Source organism: Aquarana catesbeiana, linkage group LG01, assembly GCF_042186555.1.
Source record: "Aquarana catesbeiana isolate 2022-GZ linkage group LG01, ASM4218655v1, whole genome shotgun sequence".
Taxonomy (NCBI): domain Eukaryota; kingdom Metazoa; phylum Chordata; class Amphibia; order Anura; family Ranidae; genus Aquarana; species Aquarana catesbeiana.
The window spans coordinates 58,351,892-58,371,619 of record NC_133324.1 but is presented as its reverse complement, the minus strand read 5'-3'; the positions used below and the strand labels follow the sequence as shown (position 1 = coordinate 58,371,619).

The 19,728-nt window shown below is 45.1% G+C and overlaps 1 protein-coding gene across 2 annotated transcripts in view; it reads left to right on the top strand.

The window, feature by feature from the left end:
• Positions 1-19,728, top strand: part of LOC141131516 (ATP synthase subunit alpha, mitochondrial) — a gene marked incomplete at its 3' end in the record, with an annotated part of 126,143 nt that overhangs the window by 91,115 nt on the left and 15,300 nt on the right. The window contains 1 exon segment of one of the 2 annotated variants that reach the window (XM_073618882.1): positions 16,053-16,238. Coding sequence (XP_073474983.1) covers positions 16,179-16,238 — 60 coding nt within the window. 2 annotated transcript variants of the gene reach the window in all.

Genomic DNA, 19,728 nt, shown 5'->3' with positions numbered 1-19,728 from the left:
TTAATCCATACATATACCAGATTCTATCAGGTGGATGTAAAAAGGCATGAGGATATCGCCTTTGGGCGTGGTGTGCTGCAGGCAGCAGTATAACTCCTCTAATCTCATGGTGCTGTACTTTTGTTGTGTCTCCCTCCCCTCAGTTGGCATTGCTCTGGGACATCCCACATAGTAATTACTATGGCTCTGTGTCCCGTGATGTACGATTAAGAAAATAGATTTTTATAACAGTTTACCTGTAAAATCCTTTTCTTTGAAGTACATCACTGGACACAGAGGTCCCTCCCCTCTTTCTGGTATACACGTGTATTACTTTGCTACAAAACTGAGGTACTCCCTGTATGGGAGGGGTTATATAGGGAGGCAACTTCCTGTTTAGTGTATGCCAGTGTCCATCACCTGAAGGTGGCCTATAACCCACATAGTAATTACTATGGCTCTGTGTCCTGTGATGTACTTCAAAGAAAAGGATTTTACAGGTAAGCTGTTATAAAAATCCTATTTTTGCAGATTCTAACAAGTTTTCTTCTAAGATTGCCTTCTATTTGGCTCCATCAATCTTCCCATCAACTCTGACCAGCTTCCCTGTCCCTGCTGAAGAAAAGTATCCCCACAACAGAATGATCCTACCACGTTTCACAGTGTGGATGGTGTGTTCGTTTTCCACCACACATAGTATTTGGCTTTTAGGCCAAAAAGTTCAATTTTGGTCTCTTCTGACCAGAGCACCTTCTTTCACATGTTTGCTGTGTCCCCTACATGGCTTCTCACAAACTGCAAACAGGACTTCTTATGGCTTTCTTTAAACAATGGCTTTCTTCTTGCCACTCTTCCATAAAGGCCAGATTTGTGGAGTGCAGGACTAATAGTTGTCCTGTGGACAGATTCTCCCATCTGAGCTGTGGATCTCTGCAGCTCCTCCAGAGTTACCATGGGCCTCTTGGCTGCTTCTCTGAATAATGCTCTCCTTGCCCGGCCTGTCAGTTTAGGTGGACGGCCATGTCTTGGTAGGTTTGCTGTTGTGCCATACGCTTTCCATTTCGGCTAATTGATTGAACAGTACTCATAGCATGTTCATAGCTTGGGATATTTTTTTATAACCTAACCCTGCTTTAAACTTCTTCACAACTTTATCTCTAACCTGTCTGGTGTGTTCATTGGCCTTCATGATGCTGTTTGTTCACTAAGGTTCTCTAACAAACCTCTGAGGGTTTCTCAGAACAGCTGTATTTATACTGAGATTAACTTACACACAGGTGGACTCTATTTACTGGGATTATGTGCAGCGTTAATGTGAAACAGTCACTGTATAAACAGAGGAACTGAAAACCAATAGACTATTGATTTCTAATGACTTGTGCGTGACTTTACATCACACATGAATATAGTGTAATAATCATATAGGAATCGTAACCAAACTTAAAGCGGAGTTCCACCCAAAAATGGAACTTCCGCTGATCGGACTCCTCCCCCAAGGCTTCACTTCCCGATTCCCTTACCGAAGATGGCGGCGCCTCCACCCGAGGGCTGAGGGACAGATTGGCTTCGGGTAAGGACATCGAAAGGCACCCTGGACAGGTAAGTGTCCATATTTTAAAAGTCAGCAGCTGCAGTATTTGTAGCTGCTGACTTTAAAAAAAATTTTGGCGGAATGCCGCTTTAATGTGTTCATAATTGTGAAAAACAAGTACATAGTCCACAAAGTGAAAAATAAGTGAAGTGATCCAAATAAAGGGATGAAATCCTTATGGCATCGATACAAATGGAAAAGTGGGTGAGTATAGAAGGTAACCGCCACAATTTTTGAGAAAGCTTACCAGAACTATCGGACTCAAAAGAGCGTACGCCCTATAAGTCTTCAAGGCCTTTGGTGTAAACACACCAATAGATTGGAACATCCACGTCTCTAACTTATGGCCAGAATGAGAGATTGTCCCTCCGTCCCTCGGATGGCTTGAAGTAACAGTACTCAGATGTGGCAGATATTCTCAAACTAAAGTGGCCCAAATCTTCTTCATACACTCATACGGTACAGCCAGAAAGGAAACAAATACTCCACATAGTGTAAAACCATAGGTGTAAGGGGGGGGAGTTATTAAAAATTAAATACACTAACATTTGGATGGATAAAAAGCGCTTGTAGAAGTAACAGTATGGGTAACGCAATGGCTTCAGCAAGGCTCGTCCCGGCGCGTTTTGTCTAAAGAGACATCATCTGGGGTGATCAATGCTGATGCCATTACGTTATCCATACTATTACTGCTACTCCTACAAGCGCTTTTTATCCATCCAAATGTAAGTGTATTTCATTTTTAATAAATCGCAAGTAGCATGAATCCCTCACGTTGCAGTAGCACACACAGTGCATTCAGAGCACACAAGAATGTGAATGGGGCCCAACACTTTGTTTTAATTAGAAAAGGCCTGTCCCCTGTAGGCATGTTTTAGAGAAGAAAAATAAAATACGATATACCTGTGCTCCAATCCAAACAGCTTATACATATACAGGATATAACCCATCAGGTGCTAAGGCCCCATTCACACTAGCGCGTTTTTTGATGCATTTTGCATTTTGCAGTAATGCACGGGAATTTTTTAACATGGGTTCCTATGGAACATGTTCACATCAATGCTTTTTTGTATCTCAGCGTTTTTGGAAATGGTCGGGGACTTTTTTTCATGCAAAAAGCAGCGTTTTGCATGTAATGGTTTTCAATGGACAAGCATCAAAAACGCAAGTGCACCGTTTTTGCAGCGTTTTTGATGCGTTTTTGCCGTTTTGTTTTTTTTTGGTTTTTTTTTGTAATTTTTTTTTAAGACTGTAAAAAAAAATGAAAAAAAAAAAAACGCAAAACGCAAATCGCGGCAAAAACGCGGCAAAAACGCGGCTCAAAAACGTGGCAAGCATGAAAAAAAAACCTCCAAAAACGCTCAAAAGCAACATGCATAGGTGTGAATCGAGCCTAAAGGAATGTTAACACTAAAAATTCTAAATGAACCCTCTGCACACTGCTATACACTTTTTCTGTTAAATTTTGTATAAAAGGAGGGATATTTAGTTCACATACATTGCACACTGCAATACATGTTTAAGCCGACCAACTTCGTCAAAGTAATCCCTCTCTGGCCAGTTTTTTTTTGGCTGAACTAGATGGACTTTTGTCTTAATTCAACCTGACTATGAGATTGCACTATGAGATGGGCGATCAGATACTCCCTGGATCAACTTTCAGTAGTGCTGATCCAGAAGAAGGCAAAAACCCTATTAAAGCATGGTCCAATTGGCTCCAACAGGGAAAAAATTCCTTCTTGACCCCCTTAGACTACATTTGCACTGGGTATTTTTCCATGTCTGTTCACGCAGTGCACTTTGTGTGCGTCCAGCAACGATCACCACAGATAATCGCTGGCTGCATGAACATCCAGAGGAAGGCAATGTAGGATGCTGTGCTTTCTCAGTAATGTAATGTAATGTAATGTGCTCTGCTGTGCCCCCCCAGTAATGTAATGTGCTGTGCTGTACCCCCAGTAATGTAAGGTGCAGTGCATTACCCCCCAGTAATGTACTGCACCATGCTGTGCCCCCTAGTAATGTAAGGTGTCCCCCCAGTAATGTAATGTGCCCCCCCAATAATGTAAGGTGCAGTGCATTACCCCCCCAGTAATGTACTGCACTTTGCTGTGTCCCCCCCAGTAATGTAATGTTCTGTGTAATGTACTGTGTAATGTAATGTGTTCTGCTGTGCCCACCAAGTGGTGTACTGTGCTGCGTCCCTCTCTGTCCTCTTCCCACGGTGTACCTCCGTCCTCTTCCCTCAAGGTCCCTCTGTGTCTCCTCCCACAGTGTCCCTCTGTGCCTCTTCCTACGTTGTCCGTCTGTCCTCTTCCCACGACGTCCCTCCGTGCCTCTTCCTACGTTGTCCGTCTATCCTCTTCCCATGACGTCCCTCCGTGCCTCTTCCTACGTTGTCCGTCTGTCCTCTTCCCACGACGTCCCTCCGTGCCTCTTCCTACGTTGTCCGTCTGTCCTCTTCCCACGACGTCCCTCCGTGCCTCTTCCTACGTTGTCCGTCTGTCCTCTTCCCACTATACACAGTACCATTCCTACACACTGGTTGAACGACTGTGAGGAAATCACTGCTTTCTTTTATGTCTACTTTTTAACACTTCAGGCTGAAAGAGAGATATAAATAAACAAATGAAATATGAGGAAATACAATAGTTAAAAGAACAAATTATTTTGGAATTATGAATAGGTTAAGACTAAATAGGTGACTGTTGAGTCCATCATCAGTCTTTAGTATAACCCTTTCAATCTTTTAGAGTACTTACCAGCAAAGCTTTCCCTATAGGAGGAATTGGGGTGCCTGTCCTTATAGGGGGAATCGGGGTGCCTGTCCTTATAGGTGGAGTCGGTGTGCCTGTCCTTATAGGAGGAGTCGATGTGCCTGTCCTTATAGGAGGAGTCGGTGTGCCTGTCCTTATAGGAGGAGTCGGTGTGCCCTTTGTAAGAGCGCCAAAACGCTTCTGCAGGTTGGTGATGGTAGAAAAAATCCTGTTAGGAAAAGGAGATATGAGTTTAGCTGAGATCAGTTTTCATACGGTACTTTCTTATAGCTGACAGTTTTATAAAACATCACACCCAATACCAATCCATTCCAGTGATAAATATCTAAGTATGTTCAGTGTGACCATACATGACCGGCTCTCGAATCGATTCGGATATCACCTGTCACAATGGGGAAGGGCCAGGCAATGTAGCACTCATTGTGTTTCATTTCCCTGGGTGTTGGACACCAATTGTTCCCCTTTATATGGAGAAATGTAAAGAAATGTCCCACCTCTGTCCATTGGTTGGGCCACAATATACATTTGGCAGGTACTAGCATTTTGCTGGACAGATATCTCACCACCTGTCATTTCGGTGTCTTTCTATGGATACCCTTGTGTACCCCCTCATTGCTTCGTATGGCTAATATGAGTTGTTTATGGAATAGAAATGTTGCTTATTACCTGCCCTTAACTTCTCTCATCCAGAGAGTGTTAAGCAGGCCATATATAAGTAGAAAAACGAACGATTGTTCAAATAAAAATAAAAATTTCTGTTCGATTTAAAATGCATTGGTCCCATCATTGTCTCTGGATTTGTGTAGCAAAATTGCAACATGTTCTGGATTGTTTTCAACAAAGTCTTTTGTTGAGATCGATATCCTCATAGACGTCACACACTTGACAGGCTTCTGCGCATTACATTTACTTTTTTTTTTTCTCAAACGAGTTCCCTATTAACAATAAGCAAATCGTTTGTTCGATCCTTCTAACCCTTCCACATTTAATCCAGTGAGAAAAAAGTTTGGGGCTATACATAGACCTTACCTACCAATATAGTGGGTAATAGGATTATGGAGGGAAACCCTCACAAACTTGGGTTAGATTCAACCCCATAATCCTAATGCGGCAGGCAAGGCTGCTAATCACAATAGTCACACTGGTTGGCACAGGTGCTTAGCTTTCTTAGTGTATATAAATTGTACCTTCAACCAAAAATAACACTAATGCCGCGTACGCATGACCGGTTTTGCCATCTGAATGAACTCCGAAGGTTTCTCCGACGGAATTCCATTCAAGCGGTCTTGCCTACACACGGTCAAACCAAAGACTGACCAAAGTCCAGCCGCCCAGAATGCGGTGACGTACAACACTTACAACGGGACTAGAAAAAGGAAGTGCAATAGCCAGTAGTCAATAGCTTCCGTCTCGTACTTGCTTCAGAGCATGCGTCGTTTTTGGTCCGTCGGAACAGCATACAGACGATCGGTTTTCCCGATAGGAACTGGTTTTGTCGGAAATATTTAGAACATGTTCCATTTCTAGGTCCATCAGAATTTTAAAAAAAAAAGTCCGATCAGGCCTACACACGATCGGAATAGACGATGAAAAGCTTCCGTCTGACTTTTTCTGTCTGACATTCCGCTCGTGTATATGCGGCTTTAGTGGTCTATTTATTTAAAATATTTTGATGGCCGAATATCATGAGACAAATTTTGATTGTAATTTGCTAAATACATTGATTTCCTTTGATCGCTAACTCCTTCTCGTGGCCATAATGCAGTCGTTTTCTTGAAATACCTCAATCAGGAAAATACCACATTATGGCCACAAGATGGTGATGATGATCATAGGAAGTCACTCTATAAAGAAAAATTCAATCAGACTTTGTCACATCTGGGTGAATATCACAAGCAATTTTTTTATAGATAGACCCCAAAGCATTATTCTCCTCCAGCCAATTATGGAACTGTATTTTGTTCAGGGAGCAAGTGCCTTTTTTATGCTGCTCGCCCCCACTCCCTCATTCCATGCCTAGGCGAGGGTACAGTACTCTCGGCCCACCTGCAGCCTCCTGGGATACACATCATACATCCCAGGAAGCTACAGGACCATTCTCCATGCATTCTATGGTCTCACACATGTGCAGTATTTAGCCTGCTGTGAGGGATCAGAAAGTGACAGCCGGCTCCCAAATGCAAGATGGTGGCGTGGAAGATCACGGAAGACAGCACTGGGCTCCATGGACTGGTGAGAATGTGTTTCTTTTAAAATCAACAGTTACATTACTCATAGCTGCTGATTTTTAGTGTTCCCAAAGCCAAGTAAAATTCCCCTCTAAGTGGAATAAGTGATCAATCTAATCAATAAGCATTTCTCAGTTGTGTGTAGAAACTGAACTAATGCAGTAGAGGTTTCTTCCCTTTAACCCTTCTTTTTCCTAATACTTACGTTTCGTTATATCTTGCTGGCTTCTCTGCAATGATCGGTGGCTTTCTTGGTTGTGAAGGAGGACTTGGCAGAGCTGGGAGACATGGTAACACGTTTTTTCTGTTAAAGAAAAACAAAAGTCAGTACAATTGAACAATACGATATAAAAAAAATGTAATAGTAATGTATTTATACTCCTGGCACCGATGTGTCAAGATAAATACATATAGAAAATAACATATACTTACATTGTAGTTGTGTCCACGTTTCGGCTACACGTAAGGCATTTACTAGAAGAGAAAAAAGATTTAGAGGTTAGACATGCTTTTGCTATGATGATACTAATAAGAAACTTAATCCTTTCCCGACTCCTTCCTGGAGGCTCTTTAACCGCTTGCTGACCAGCCGCCACAGTTGTACTGCGGCAACATGGCTCGGCTGCGCGAATCGCCATTATGTTACGTCGGTAACATAGACGGCCACTAGGGGGCGCACCCCCTGCTCGACCCCCCCGTAGCCGATGCGAGTGCCCGTCGGTCTTGATCACCGCTGGATTCCTGCGATCGCTCGGGGCACATGGAGAACCGGGAGCTGTGTGTGTAAACACAGTTTCCAGTTCTCTGAGTAGAGAACTGACAGATCGTCTGTTCATACAGAGTATGAACAGCGATCTGTTAGTTTCCCTGCGCAGTCCTCATCCCCCTTCAGTTAGAACACAAACTAGGACACACATTAACCCTTCACTGCCCCCTAGTTTTAACCCCTTCACTGCCAGTGACATTTTTACAGTAATCAGTGCATTTTTAATCGCACCGATCGCTGTATTAATGCCAATGGTCCCAAAAATGTGTCAAAATTGTCCGACGTGTCCGCCATAATGTCGCAATCACGATATAAATCGCAGATCGCCACCATTACTAGTAAAAAAGAAATTATTAACAAAAATGCCATAAAACTATTTCCTATTTTGTAAGCGCTATAACTTTTGCGCAAACCAATCAATATACGCTTATTGTGCTTTTTTTAATATTTCAGTCACAGGGAGAAAGAACTGCTAGACTTTTTATGTAATGTGGTGACTCCAGTAGGAAGGTCTCCCAGCTGGCTGTACCATCCCCCACCCCCGTACAATGGAGTCTCACTCCTACTGCTGTACAAGAAGGAATCTCAGTGCTCCTACTGCATTCTCTAAATGAACAATCCAAGAGGCAGAGTGAGGCCTTCTAATCATGAGCATAGCATTCAGAGGTGGGAATCTGGCTCCCATCTGCTTGGTCTTATGCACAGACATTAGATTTATAGAAACACTCCCACTACTTTTGGTTTACACCAAACCAGAAGTGAGAAAAGCCATCAAGGAAATGGCATCACTTACTATGTGGAAGCAGCAGCTTCATCCACCTCTTTTGGTGGTGGCACCATCAACTCCTCGATGGTTTTCCTCAACCTCTTCTCTGTTGCAGTGATGTATTCCTCCATCTTGTCCAGCTGTAGAGTAAATAAGAAAGTGAGAAAGGTTAGAACACAAATACAGGCATATGACTGGTCTTAATAACAAGGGCAAGGCCAAGCTTGACTCTTACAGGAAAAGTCAAGGTTAGCATATACCTTCCACTGTCTATATTTAAGGGTCTACTTATTGTTTCTTGATAATCAATTTACCTGACTTTAGCCTTGCTTTTTCATTTACGCAAGGTATGTATTTCTTAGACTCATTTGCCTAATAGATTTATTTCATATGATAGTCAGCTCCATCTAGTTGACATAATTTGGGGTTTTTCTGAAATACCTAAAATTATTATTCTACATTATGGCCACTAGATGGAGCTGAAATTCATAGGAAATAAACCAATTACCGTCTATACTCGAGTATAAGCCGAGTTTTTCAGCACTTTTTTTATGCTGAAAATGCCCCCCTCGGCTTATACTTGAGTCAAGCACTTTTCTGCATCAGAGAATGACGTTTTCCGAACCGAATTTGGGGCCCCTTATTTCGGGGCCACTTGGTGCTAGGAACCCCAAATTTGGTGTGCAAACCCAACGGAACTAGCACTACAACATATCCTAGCACCAAGTGGCCCCGAGATACGGGGCCCCAAAGTCGGTTCAGAAAATGTCAAGCACTTTTCTGCAGCAGAGAATGACATTTTCCGAACGGACTTTGGGGCCCCATATGTCGGGGCCACTTGGTGCTAGGAACCCCAGCTGTAGTGCTAGTTCCACTGGTTTTGCACACCAAATTTGGGGTTCCTAACACCAAGTGGCCCCAAAGTCGGTCAACTGTGTCAATCTGCAGCAATGTCATTTCAGGACCCTTTGGGTCCAGATAACCCACATTTTGGCTGCAGCTAGGGGGCATCTAGGAACCCTTAACTACCAAGTTTGAAGTTCGGGGACCTATGGCTGCAAATGGGCACAGTGAGGCTGCAAATGGGCATTGTTGACCCTCTTTTCCACTTACAGTAGCTGCGCATTTCTCACCCTAGGCTTATACTCGACTCAATAAGTTTTCCCAGTTTTTTGTGGTAAAATTAGGTGCCTCGGCTTATATTCGGGCGGCTTATACTCGAGTATATATGGTAGCCAAAATACCCTTTTTTTTTTTTTTTTTTAAGTAGACCCCTAAGGCTGGATTCACAAATAAGCGAATCCGATGCACTTCAACCAGCATCCGATTCGCATAACGTGAACCAGACCGGCATTCAATGGAGGCAGTTCACATATATGCGGGCCGGTTTGCAGTGCAAATTAAAAAAGGGGTCCTGTGCGTTTTTCAGTCCGGTTCAGGTGCAATTTAAGTTTCAAATCCATGAATGGAAACCGGCCCCCGTATATTTGTGAACCGAGGCTGTAGGTGTAGCAGCCCTAGAGAACTAGGGAGCTGGCCGGTGTTGTAAATAGGCAAGAAATATGTACTGCCCAACTATACTAGCAGATACAAATGCAAACAAGAAACTTACCTTCTTTTCCATGTTTTCCTTGGTCTTTTCTACTTCCTCCTTGTTCTTCTCCAACATGGCGGTCCATTTTTCATCCTGGCCCTTTAAACCTTCTTCAATCTGCTGCTTCATCGTCTGGCAGATTTGCACAGTGAAATTATCAAAGGTTCTTCGATCCAATTTCCCTGCAAGGTCTTGTCTCTCTTTAGTCTATATAGAATAAGAAAAAGAAAAGTTAAGACTGATATGAAGGTGGGGGAGACAAACGGAAACTATGCTAAATCTGCATCCATAGGTGGTTGTGTCAGGGAGATGAATGAATGGTCCAAGGTATTTAGGGTCAGCTAGACATCTAAAACCTTCACAGACCTATCTGGCAAGAAAGAATACTTGATTCTTCTCCTCTGCAGTTTCACTGTCACTTACAGGTCCCTCCCCTCACTCTGTAACTGGACAGAGAAAGGAGAAGCAGCACAATGATCAGCTCATCCCCCTGTCACTCTGCTTTCTCCTCCTATCAGAATGCTCTTTTGTGCTGCATCTCCCAGGCTAAACTTTACTGCACAGGGACTGAAAATGGCTTATACCAAGTCAAATTTAGGTATTTACACCACTTGTATTTAAAAAAAAAAAATTACAATGATGTATTATTGATTATAGAACTGTGTTAATGTTTGCCTTTTATATCTGCCTGGATTTCAACTTTAATTAGCATATTCCATGCAGAGATGAAACCGCTCTATAAATATGAATTGTGGTGCAATGATAGAAAAATTTATTAAATATAAGATCAGAATAACTTACATTTCGATCGGTGTGCACTTCCAGAGCCATCATTTTGTCTTCCACGTTTTCCAGCCTCTTGAGAACAGCCTGTCAGATAGAGAAAGGTGATATTAGTAAGGACAGCATTGGAGAGGACACGGGTGAAAGGAGGGATGGCGTATGTGGATGAGTGCGGGAAAAGCGGGTTGCATACGCCAGCAGGATTAGGATAGAAGTACTATAGCAAATTGAGACACAAAGGGTGAGGAAGACATGACAATAAAGAATAAGGGGACACAATATCTTTACTTACATCTCTGAATTGTTGGTTTCTCTCCTCCGCTGACTGCATGCTCTCATCATAGAACTGCTTTTCCTAAAAGATGAAAAAAGAATGTTAGAACACAAAGTTGAAGCCATGATTACCCTCCAATTACTAAGGAACTACAAGCCCACACATCATGTAATGACAAGTGTATATCATATTCTGACTGGTCTAGGGCAGGGGTAGGCAACCTCGGCCCTCCAGCTGTGGTGAAACTACAAGTCCCATGAGACATTGCAAGACCCCGACAATCACAGGCATGACTCCTAGAAGCAGAGGCATGATGGGATTTGTAGTTTCACCACAGCTGGAGGGCCGAGGGTTGCCTACTCCTGGTCTAGGGTTATCAGTGGTGTACCCCAAGGTTCAGTGCTGGGACCCTTACTTTTTAATATATTTATAAATGATATTGGGTCTGGGATTAAAAGTACCATTTCTGTCTTTGCAGATAACACTAAGCTATGCAGTGGAATAACGTCCTTACAGGATGTTTCCAATTTACAAGCCAACCTCAATGCACTCTTTAAAGCGGAGGTCCGCCTATTTTTTTTTTTTTTTTAAAGTCAGCAGCTACAAATACTGCAGCTGCTGACTTTTAAAATAAGGACACTTACCTGTCCAGGGCACCTGCGATGTCGGCACCCGAAGCCGATCTATCTCTCGGCTGTTGGGTGCTGCCGCCGCCATCTTTGGTAAGCGAATCAGGAAGTGAAGCCCTGCGGCTTCACTTCCTGGTTCACTACTGTGCATGCGCGACTCACATTGCGCTATCCCACTGGTCCCTGCTGTCTTCTGGGACCTGTGTGTCTCCCAGAAGACAGAAGGGGGATGGAGAAGGCGCCGGAGATGGCATAGATACCCGTGGGTGGCTCCGGTATCTATGCCTGGAAGTGGGAGCAAAATACCTGTATTAGACAGGAATCTGCTCCCCCCTGAAAGGTGCCAAATGTGACACCGGAGTGGCGGAGGAACCGGAAAAGCGGAAGTTCCATTATTGGGTGGAACTCCGCTTTAATTGGGCAACTAAGTGGCAAATGAGGTTTAATGTTGATAAATGTAAAGTTATGCACTTTGGGGCTAAGACTATGCATCCATCATACATACTAGGGGGAGTACAACTGGAGGGGATCCATAGTGGAGAAGGATCTGGGGGTTCTGGTAGATCATAAGCTCAACAATAACATGCAATTCCAAGCTGTGGGTTCCAAAGTGAGCAAAGTCCTTTCTTGTATTGAGAGGTATGGACTCCAGAGAGAGAGATATCATTTTGCCCCCCTGTACAAATCATTAGTAAGACCTCATCTGGAATACGCAGTTCAGTTGTGGGAACTACGATATTAAATCAGTCGCAATATGCAAATGAATTGCGCTTTGCGATAATGGATGGAACGGGATTGATAAATGTCCCCTACTGTGTGCAAACTAGCTGTGGGCAATATCTATCTGTCTGCTGGATGTATAATGATCAACCTTACCTTCATCTTTTCCGATTTCAGGCACCTCACTTCTGATTTCAGATCTTGCACCTCATTTTCTGCAGCTTGGATCCTCTGGAAAGCCTCTATATATTCCGGGGTGTACACGCGTCGTGCAGCGCGTGGTGGACTGGGCGGTTTGATTTCCTGTTTTATTTCCTGAAGGGAGAAGAAAAAAAAAACAATATATGAGCAAAATCTCTCAAACTGTATTACTTTTTTCATTTAAAGTCTGTAGTCTGTAATTGGCTGTTTGAGTCTAAATGAAAGAAAAATACTACAAAGATCTGATTTTTGGATCTGGAGAAAAGAAAATGTAAACCTAAAAACCTTCACCTTCAGATCTTCTGCTGTATGATTCAACATATCCAAATAAATCTACAAGAGCTGTTTTACTTTGTCAAAACTAAAAGTCCAAGGGGAAAGAGACCCCCTGCCACAGCCCCCCCCCGAAAGTTCGACCCCCCTCCTCCTCCCTCTGCCTCCGGACCAACTAGAATGCGCAGTGCGCTTCATGAATGCAGGGTAGGGATTTTGGCTTCACAGCCAGGTTCCCTTACCAGAAATGGCGGCGGCTGCACCTGACAGCCGATCCGAAGATCGGATGGGGTGCCGACATCGCGGCTCCCTTGAAAGGTAAGTGTCCATATATTAAAGGTTAGCAGCTGCAGTATTTGTTGCTGCTGACTTTTCATTTTTTTCATGGGGGCAACCGGACCACCTCTTCAAGTTCACCTTTGTAAAAAAATAAAATAAATGCACATCTTTTTGTAGGTTAAAAAAATGTGCATTTAATTTTTTTTTTTCTATGAGCCTGCACTTTTTCCACTAGGCACATTAGGCATGTGCCTACAGGTGCCCTTCCTAGAGGGGCGCACATCAGTAGGAGTTGTTTTTTTTTTAAATTCTGTTATCCCTTTCGCTGCAAGGTTTGTATGTCAAAATGATCTGACACCGAGGGTTTTACACACAATTCAGTGGCTGCAGCCACCAGGATTGTGTATAAAACTGACAGGCAGACTCCTGCTTATTAGGTGGAAGCATTCAAGTAGCTGCGCTGCTGCCCGATTGCTTCCATGCACCCCCCAGACGGTCCCAGGGGTCTCCAGAAAAATAATATAGGGAATGGGGATACTAGTTCTAGAGACCTGGGGGTCCCCAAGAGATTCCCATTAATTTGAAAGGATTTCCTCTCACTTCCTGTTTGGTTATGGGAAAGGAAGTGAAGGTAAATCTCGCCAATGGGACACAGATGGCAAAAATAAACCTTGCAGGGGCTATAAACCTCCCTTATGCCCCTTTCATGCGGGCGGATCTGTTTTGGCGGACTCCGCTTTGCTCAGCGGTGGATCGATCCGTTGATCCCCGCTGAGCAGGCAGATGACAGGTCCATCTCCGCTCACTGTGCAGAGACAGACCTGTCAGAGTCCCGCACTCCTCTATGGGGAGATCGGATGAAAACGGACCGCATGTCTGTTTCCTTCCGATCTGCTGGATGGATGGCGAAGGTATCGTCATATGTCTGTTTTGAGCGGATCTTGTCGGATTGGAAGGCAGGCTACTGACATCCGCCTCCCCATAGAAGTCAATGGGTGGCCCCCTCGGATCCGCCTGAAAAAAAACGGACGGGCCGATCGTGTGAAAGGGGCCTTACTCTATCCAAAAGGAAAAAGAAAAAGTTTTGCCTACAATTCTACTTTAAATCTTTTATGCCCCATACACACGATCAGAAATTCCAGCATCTTTGGGGTGGTGTATACAGCTCTCCCAAAACGCCCTGCCCATTGAAATGAATGGGCAGCGTTGCCGAAAGCGCCTCCAAAGCTAGATAGAGGTTAAAAGCGTGCCGCTAAAACTACGGTAAAGTCGTTTTAGCGGCGCTTTACCGCTAACGCACCCCTGCCCCAGTGTGGAAGTAGCCCTAGGGCTCGTCTAATTACAACTGCCACCTTTCAGCCATCCAACAAATGATTACATTTTTTAGGGCTTAGCTAAAAATAACGGCTACTTTCCTAAAGATTTTTTTTTTTCTTTGCCATATTATTAAAAAAAAAATAAAATCTGACATTCGTAAGCCTCTACTTTGTAAAATGGAGTCACCCAAAATCTGCCACTTCTGCCCCTCACCGGACAGCCTGGCTGCTTCAGAAAGTAAAGCCCTTAGACATTGCCCATTGTGTGCCAATTAGGAATGGGTGTGTGTGGCAGGGGTGGGACAGAAGGGGCGGCTGCCCTGGGCTCAGTAGTTTACTGTAGGGATGGGGGGGCGTCTTCCTTCTGTTACAAGGCTGACATGAGTAGTGATCGCTGCCAGTGATTTTGACAAGCGAGTGACTGCTGGGTGTAGGGTCATGAATGGGGGGAGGTAGATTGGCATCTTTGCCCTGGGTGCTGGATGACCTTGTCCCTGGTGTGTAGTAGGACTATGTGCAGAATTAGTTATGCTATCTATGATCTTACCTTCATGATCTGCTCTTTTATTTGTTTCTGCAGCTGTTTAATGTCCACCTGCAACTTTTTTTGTGCATCCAACTCTCGTTGGAGTGATGCATTGCACATCTGCATCTTCTGCACCTCCTGCAACAAATCCTTATTCAGCTGCCTCTGAGCCTGAACCTCGGTCTGCAGTTGTGCAATGGTGGCCTGCATGTTCTGCCCCGCCAGCTGCATCTCCTTTTGCTCCTCCAATTGTTGTCGCAGCTCTGCAATTCCCGTCTTCATCTTCTCTGCATCCAGTTCCGTTGAATCGTCCTTTTTAGTCTGTCCTAGTTCAGAAGTAAGGCTTTTGACCTGGTTCTCCAGGTCTGTAAACCTGGACTCCATCGTCTCCTTCTCCCCGTCCTGCGTTTGGAGGCTGTCCTCCGTTATTAGTTCATTCAGAATTTTGAACATTTCCAGCTGTTGTTGCTGGTATGTCCTTGTGATAAGTTCATTAACTCTCTCTCTCTTTGTCGTCATTTTTCCAAATGTACTATCTCTCCAATATTCAAAATTCACAGTAATATTCAGTAATAATAAGTGGTCACCTCAAGAACTCTCTCTAAGTGATGTGCACTCTTCGCTTACTAGCTGTGAACTGAGCTCTAGCCTGTCCTGCTGTCCTATAAATCCCAACTGCCACTGTTGCTATGACAACACTAATTGACAGTTGCATCTGCCATGTGATTGGCTGATGGAATATAGAGAGTACAGTTGCATCTGCCATCTGATTGGCTGATGGAATAGAGAGAGAGTGTTCAGTTACAGCTGCCATCTGATCAGCGGATGGGATAGAGTGTATCTAAACACACTGGACACATTTTCAGAATTTTTATGTCACAGAAACCGCAATGCTGGTTTTTTAATGTGTTTTTTTTTTTTAATTTTTTGCATAATTTAGAAATATGGGGGGAATTGCAGCAATGTGAATCACTTTAAATCTTTAGATTTAGTGATCACTATGGGGGGGGGGGGGGGGTTGGTCCATTTTGTGTGATTTGTAATCAACATTGTCTGGGACTAAAATATTTTAATTCACCCGCATGATTATACAGAATATTTTTATTGAATATAAAATTGTAATATTTTTATTACACATTTTTTTCTTTTATATACATCTTTAGATTAGGAGGGGGGAGGGGAGCCAGGCGTTTGTCTCTGTCCTGGTCAGTAAAGTTGGTGTAAAGAAGACAGCGGTGGGCGGAGATCTTCCGCTGACGGTCCCGCCCCTCCTGCCTGTCAGATTGTCTGTTGTTCTGTTAATAAAGCTGGATGGGAGGAGGCGGGGCGATGGGCGGTGTTCTCCGGTGGGCGGGACTGACCTTCTCTTCACAAGCTCGTCACCGGGCCGCCATCTTCTCAGTCAGCGGGGACAGCCGGACGCTCAGCTCGTGTCCTTCATCACCGCCTCCTCCTCTTCCTCCACCGCCGGGAATCATGCTGACAGTCCGGGTAGCCGCCACCCTCGCCCGCTCTCTGCCCCGGCACGCCGGTGTGGTAAGTGTGAGGGGCGGGGAAGTCTCTCCGGTCTCCTCCGCCTGCAGCGGCCTTCTCCTTCCGTGTCCTCCCGCCGAGTCCTCACCTCAGGAGGAGACCGGGGGACGGTGTGAGGAGAGCCGGGGGGAGGAGGAGACCGTCCTGTGAAGGTCAATAGCGGCCTCGTGTCATCGACAACACCCGCGTGTTACCGGGAGGGGGGAGGGGAGGAATCCCTCTATATCTATATATAATGTGTGTTCTCTATAGAAGATTATAGAGATGAGGGGCCTGACACCTTCCAGGATCACCCCCCCCCCCGCCACTGTACACCCCAATACTACAGGACACCCCCCCTCCGTACACCCCAATACTACAGGAGACCCCCCCTCCGTACACCCCAATACTACAGGACACCCCCCCTCCGTAACACCCCAATACTACAGGACACCCCCCCTCCGTACACCCCAATACTACAGGGACACCCCACCCTCCGTACACCCCAATACTACAGGGACACCCCCCCTCCGTACACCCCAATACTACAGGACACCCCCCCTCCGTACACCCCAATACTACAGGACACCCCCCCTCCGTACACCCCAATACTACAGGACACCCCCCCTCCGTACACCCCAATACTACAGGAGACCCCCCCCTCCGTACACCCCAATACTACAGGAGACCCCCCCTCCGTACACCCCAATACTACAGGAGATCCCCCTCCCCCTCCATACACCCCACAATCATCCACTAATCATTATAACATAAAATAAAGAAAATATATATATATATATTTTTTTTTTTGGTTTTTTTATATTCATTGCAGCATTTTTCTTTTCATTTTTATTTAGTTTATTTTAGTATGTATTTTACATTGATTTGCACATTACATTTTGCTCTATTTAGTAGAGGACGTTCTCTGTGCTGCCCCCCCAATATTCTACACAGAGATCACCACTTATAATAAATCTCCAGTCCTTCTACACCCGGTATAATTCTTGCTTTTATTTGGCCCCCATCCCTCCCCCATTACAGGGATGCTTTCTAGTCCCGATGGACACAGTTTGACACCTTCCACCCCCCCCCCCAAAAAAAGTCTGAACAGTAGACTGGCCCTTCATTTAGAACAGGGGGGTCAATCTGGGACCCTCCCAGCAATTGTGAAACTACAAGTCCCAGTACAAGGGGAGTAACTGATTGTAACTGTCAGCTTTGCAATGCCTCATGGGACTTGTAGTTTTTGCAGCAGCTGGAGGGGCTGCCCGTTGAGACCCCTGATCTAGAAAGTGTGTAGAGCTCTTCTCTATACTGATATCTGTGCAACCCGAACACTTTACAGATGGTTGGAGTATTTTCCTTCTTTGTATGTTGTAGGCCTTTCTCTTTTTTTTTTTTTTTTCCTCATCTATAACACATTGATGTCTGCAGTGAACTTTCTTGCATGCTGATCAGGGGACGTCCTCTACGTTCTGTCATTGCTTCTCTGATTACCCCCGGGACACGGCGGGTCATTCAGTTTCCTGTCATGTGTTGAGGGAACAGAGTCCTTGGAGCGATCGATGTGCCCTTGTGTGCTTTGCAGATATACATGATGATGTATTCATATAATATGTATATTCTATTATTAGTACATTATGGTCACAGGACAGGACTGCGGTTTATTTTTTGATTATCTAGTATGGGTACATGTTTTACGATTTTTATTTTTTTATGGAATATGTAGTATGGGCTCAGGCACAGTTTGCAATGTTCATATCCTTTGCTGTGCCACTTATGCAGATACAGGGCATGTCTCTAATGCAATAAAAGCGTTGCTTTGCTGTTTTACAGCGAGACTTCAGTTCCACTTTAATTGGCATCACTTAGAGGAGCTTCAGGCTAAGAAATTAAGTCGGCAGCTACAAATTCTGTAGCTGCTGACTTACTATTAGAACCAAGAGCCGGTACAAGGGGTGGGCAGGAGGGGCGAGTGCCCTGGGCTGAGTGTGAGAGGGGGCGGGTTCAGGGTCCTCATTAACGCAGAACAAAAGCAGCTGCCCCTGAAGCCCGCTTAGAATAGTTCTCCCGGTGTAGCGGTCACGAACACAGCTGTGCCGTCCTCCCCCCGTTTGCTCTCTCGGCCGGGTTAACACAGGCGGCCACACTGACAGGGGAGGAGAACAGCTGCGGGCTGTGTGTAAGTGCCGACCCGTCCTGCTTCTCCCTCTGTCAGGAGCTGCAGGTTTGGAGTGGCAGAGCGATCGTCCGTGCTCCCCCGTCCCAACACACACACACACACACACACACACACACACACACACACACACACACACACACACTTCTATAGCACAGGCCAGAGTGAAGTGTTCTGGCTGTATGCTACAGATCTGGGACTGTGTGTTCGGGGGGGGGGGGTACAGAGGTGACTATAGTTTGCCATCTTCGCCCTGGGCACCAAATGGCCTTGTCCCAGCACTGATTAGAACACTTGCCCTGTCCAGGGATCCCACTGTGTCCTCACCCAAGCCGATTCTTGATCTTGGGTAAGGGAGACCACTACTGCGCATGCACCAACCGTGCTGAGCTTTCTCAATGGGGTTGGCTGCGGCGAGGGCAGAACTTCCCGGTTGAGTTTTCTGCGGCAAACTCAGCAGGAAGTGGCGCTGGGTACCTGTCAACCAGGTACCCACTCCTCCATATGTCTGCTGGGGGAGCAGAGAATCTGCTAAGTAGTAATGTAATTTTTTAGTGTGTGCCCCCCCCCCCCCCCCCCGACAGATGACCAGTTAACCTTGGCAGGCAGAGCCCCCTACAAGGGATGGCTATTACTATTCCTGGAGGTAAGCTGTGATATTTCATAGGCTGTCCTGAGATTCGTTTTCATATAAAGGGGATACTTGCTAAAACTGGTGCAGCTGTACATAGAAATCAAATCTGCTTCCAGTATTATTCCCCCCCCCCCCCCAAATTCACATCGGTTGTGATTTGACATGTCAAATGGCAGCCTGTTGCCAGCAACGGCACTGTCCCCAATCGGTGCAACGCTGACTTTGCCGCACCGTTTTTTTTCCAAAAGTAGTTCCTGCACTACCTTTGGCGATTGCCTCTGAAGTTGCACTGAAATGCGGGTTTGAAATTGTGCGCCTTCAGGCTTCAGCTGAACTTGGGCTTATGGTCAAAGCTTAATTGAACAAGCTGAAGTTGGAAGCTGATTGGAGCACACAAAATCTGATGCAGCTTTGCTTAGTAAATATCCTCCATAGTGTTTCTCTAGGCAAAGCTTTAGTGTTGGATAGAGTTTGGGGGGGAGGGCTGGGGGTGTTTCTTAAAAAAAATAAATAAATAAACCCCCAATTCGAGTGGGGTGGTTTTTTTTTTTTTTTTTTTTTTTTTTTTTGACACCACGCCAGTCCTGAGGGAGCTGCGGACAGGAGTTTTTGGGCGAGGCTTCAGCCTAGTCCGCGGCGTCCGGCCAAAGCCGCGGACTAGGCCGAAGCCGCAGCCTCGCCTAAAAACTCCTGCCTGCAGC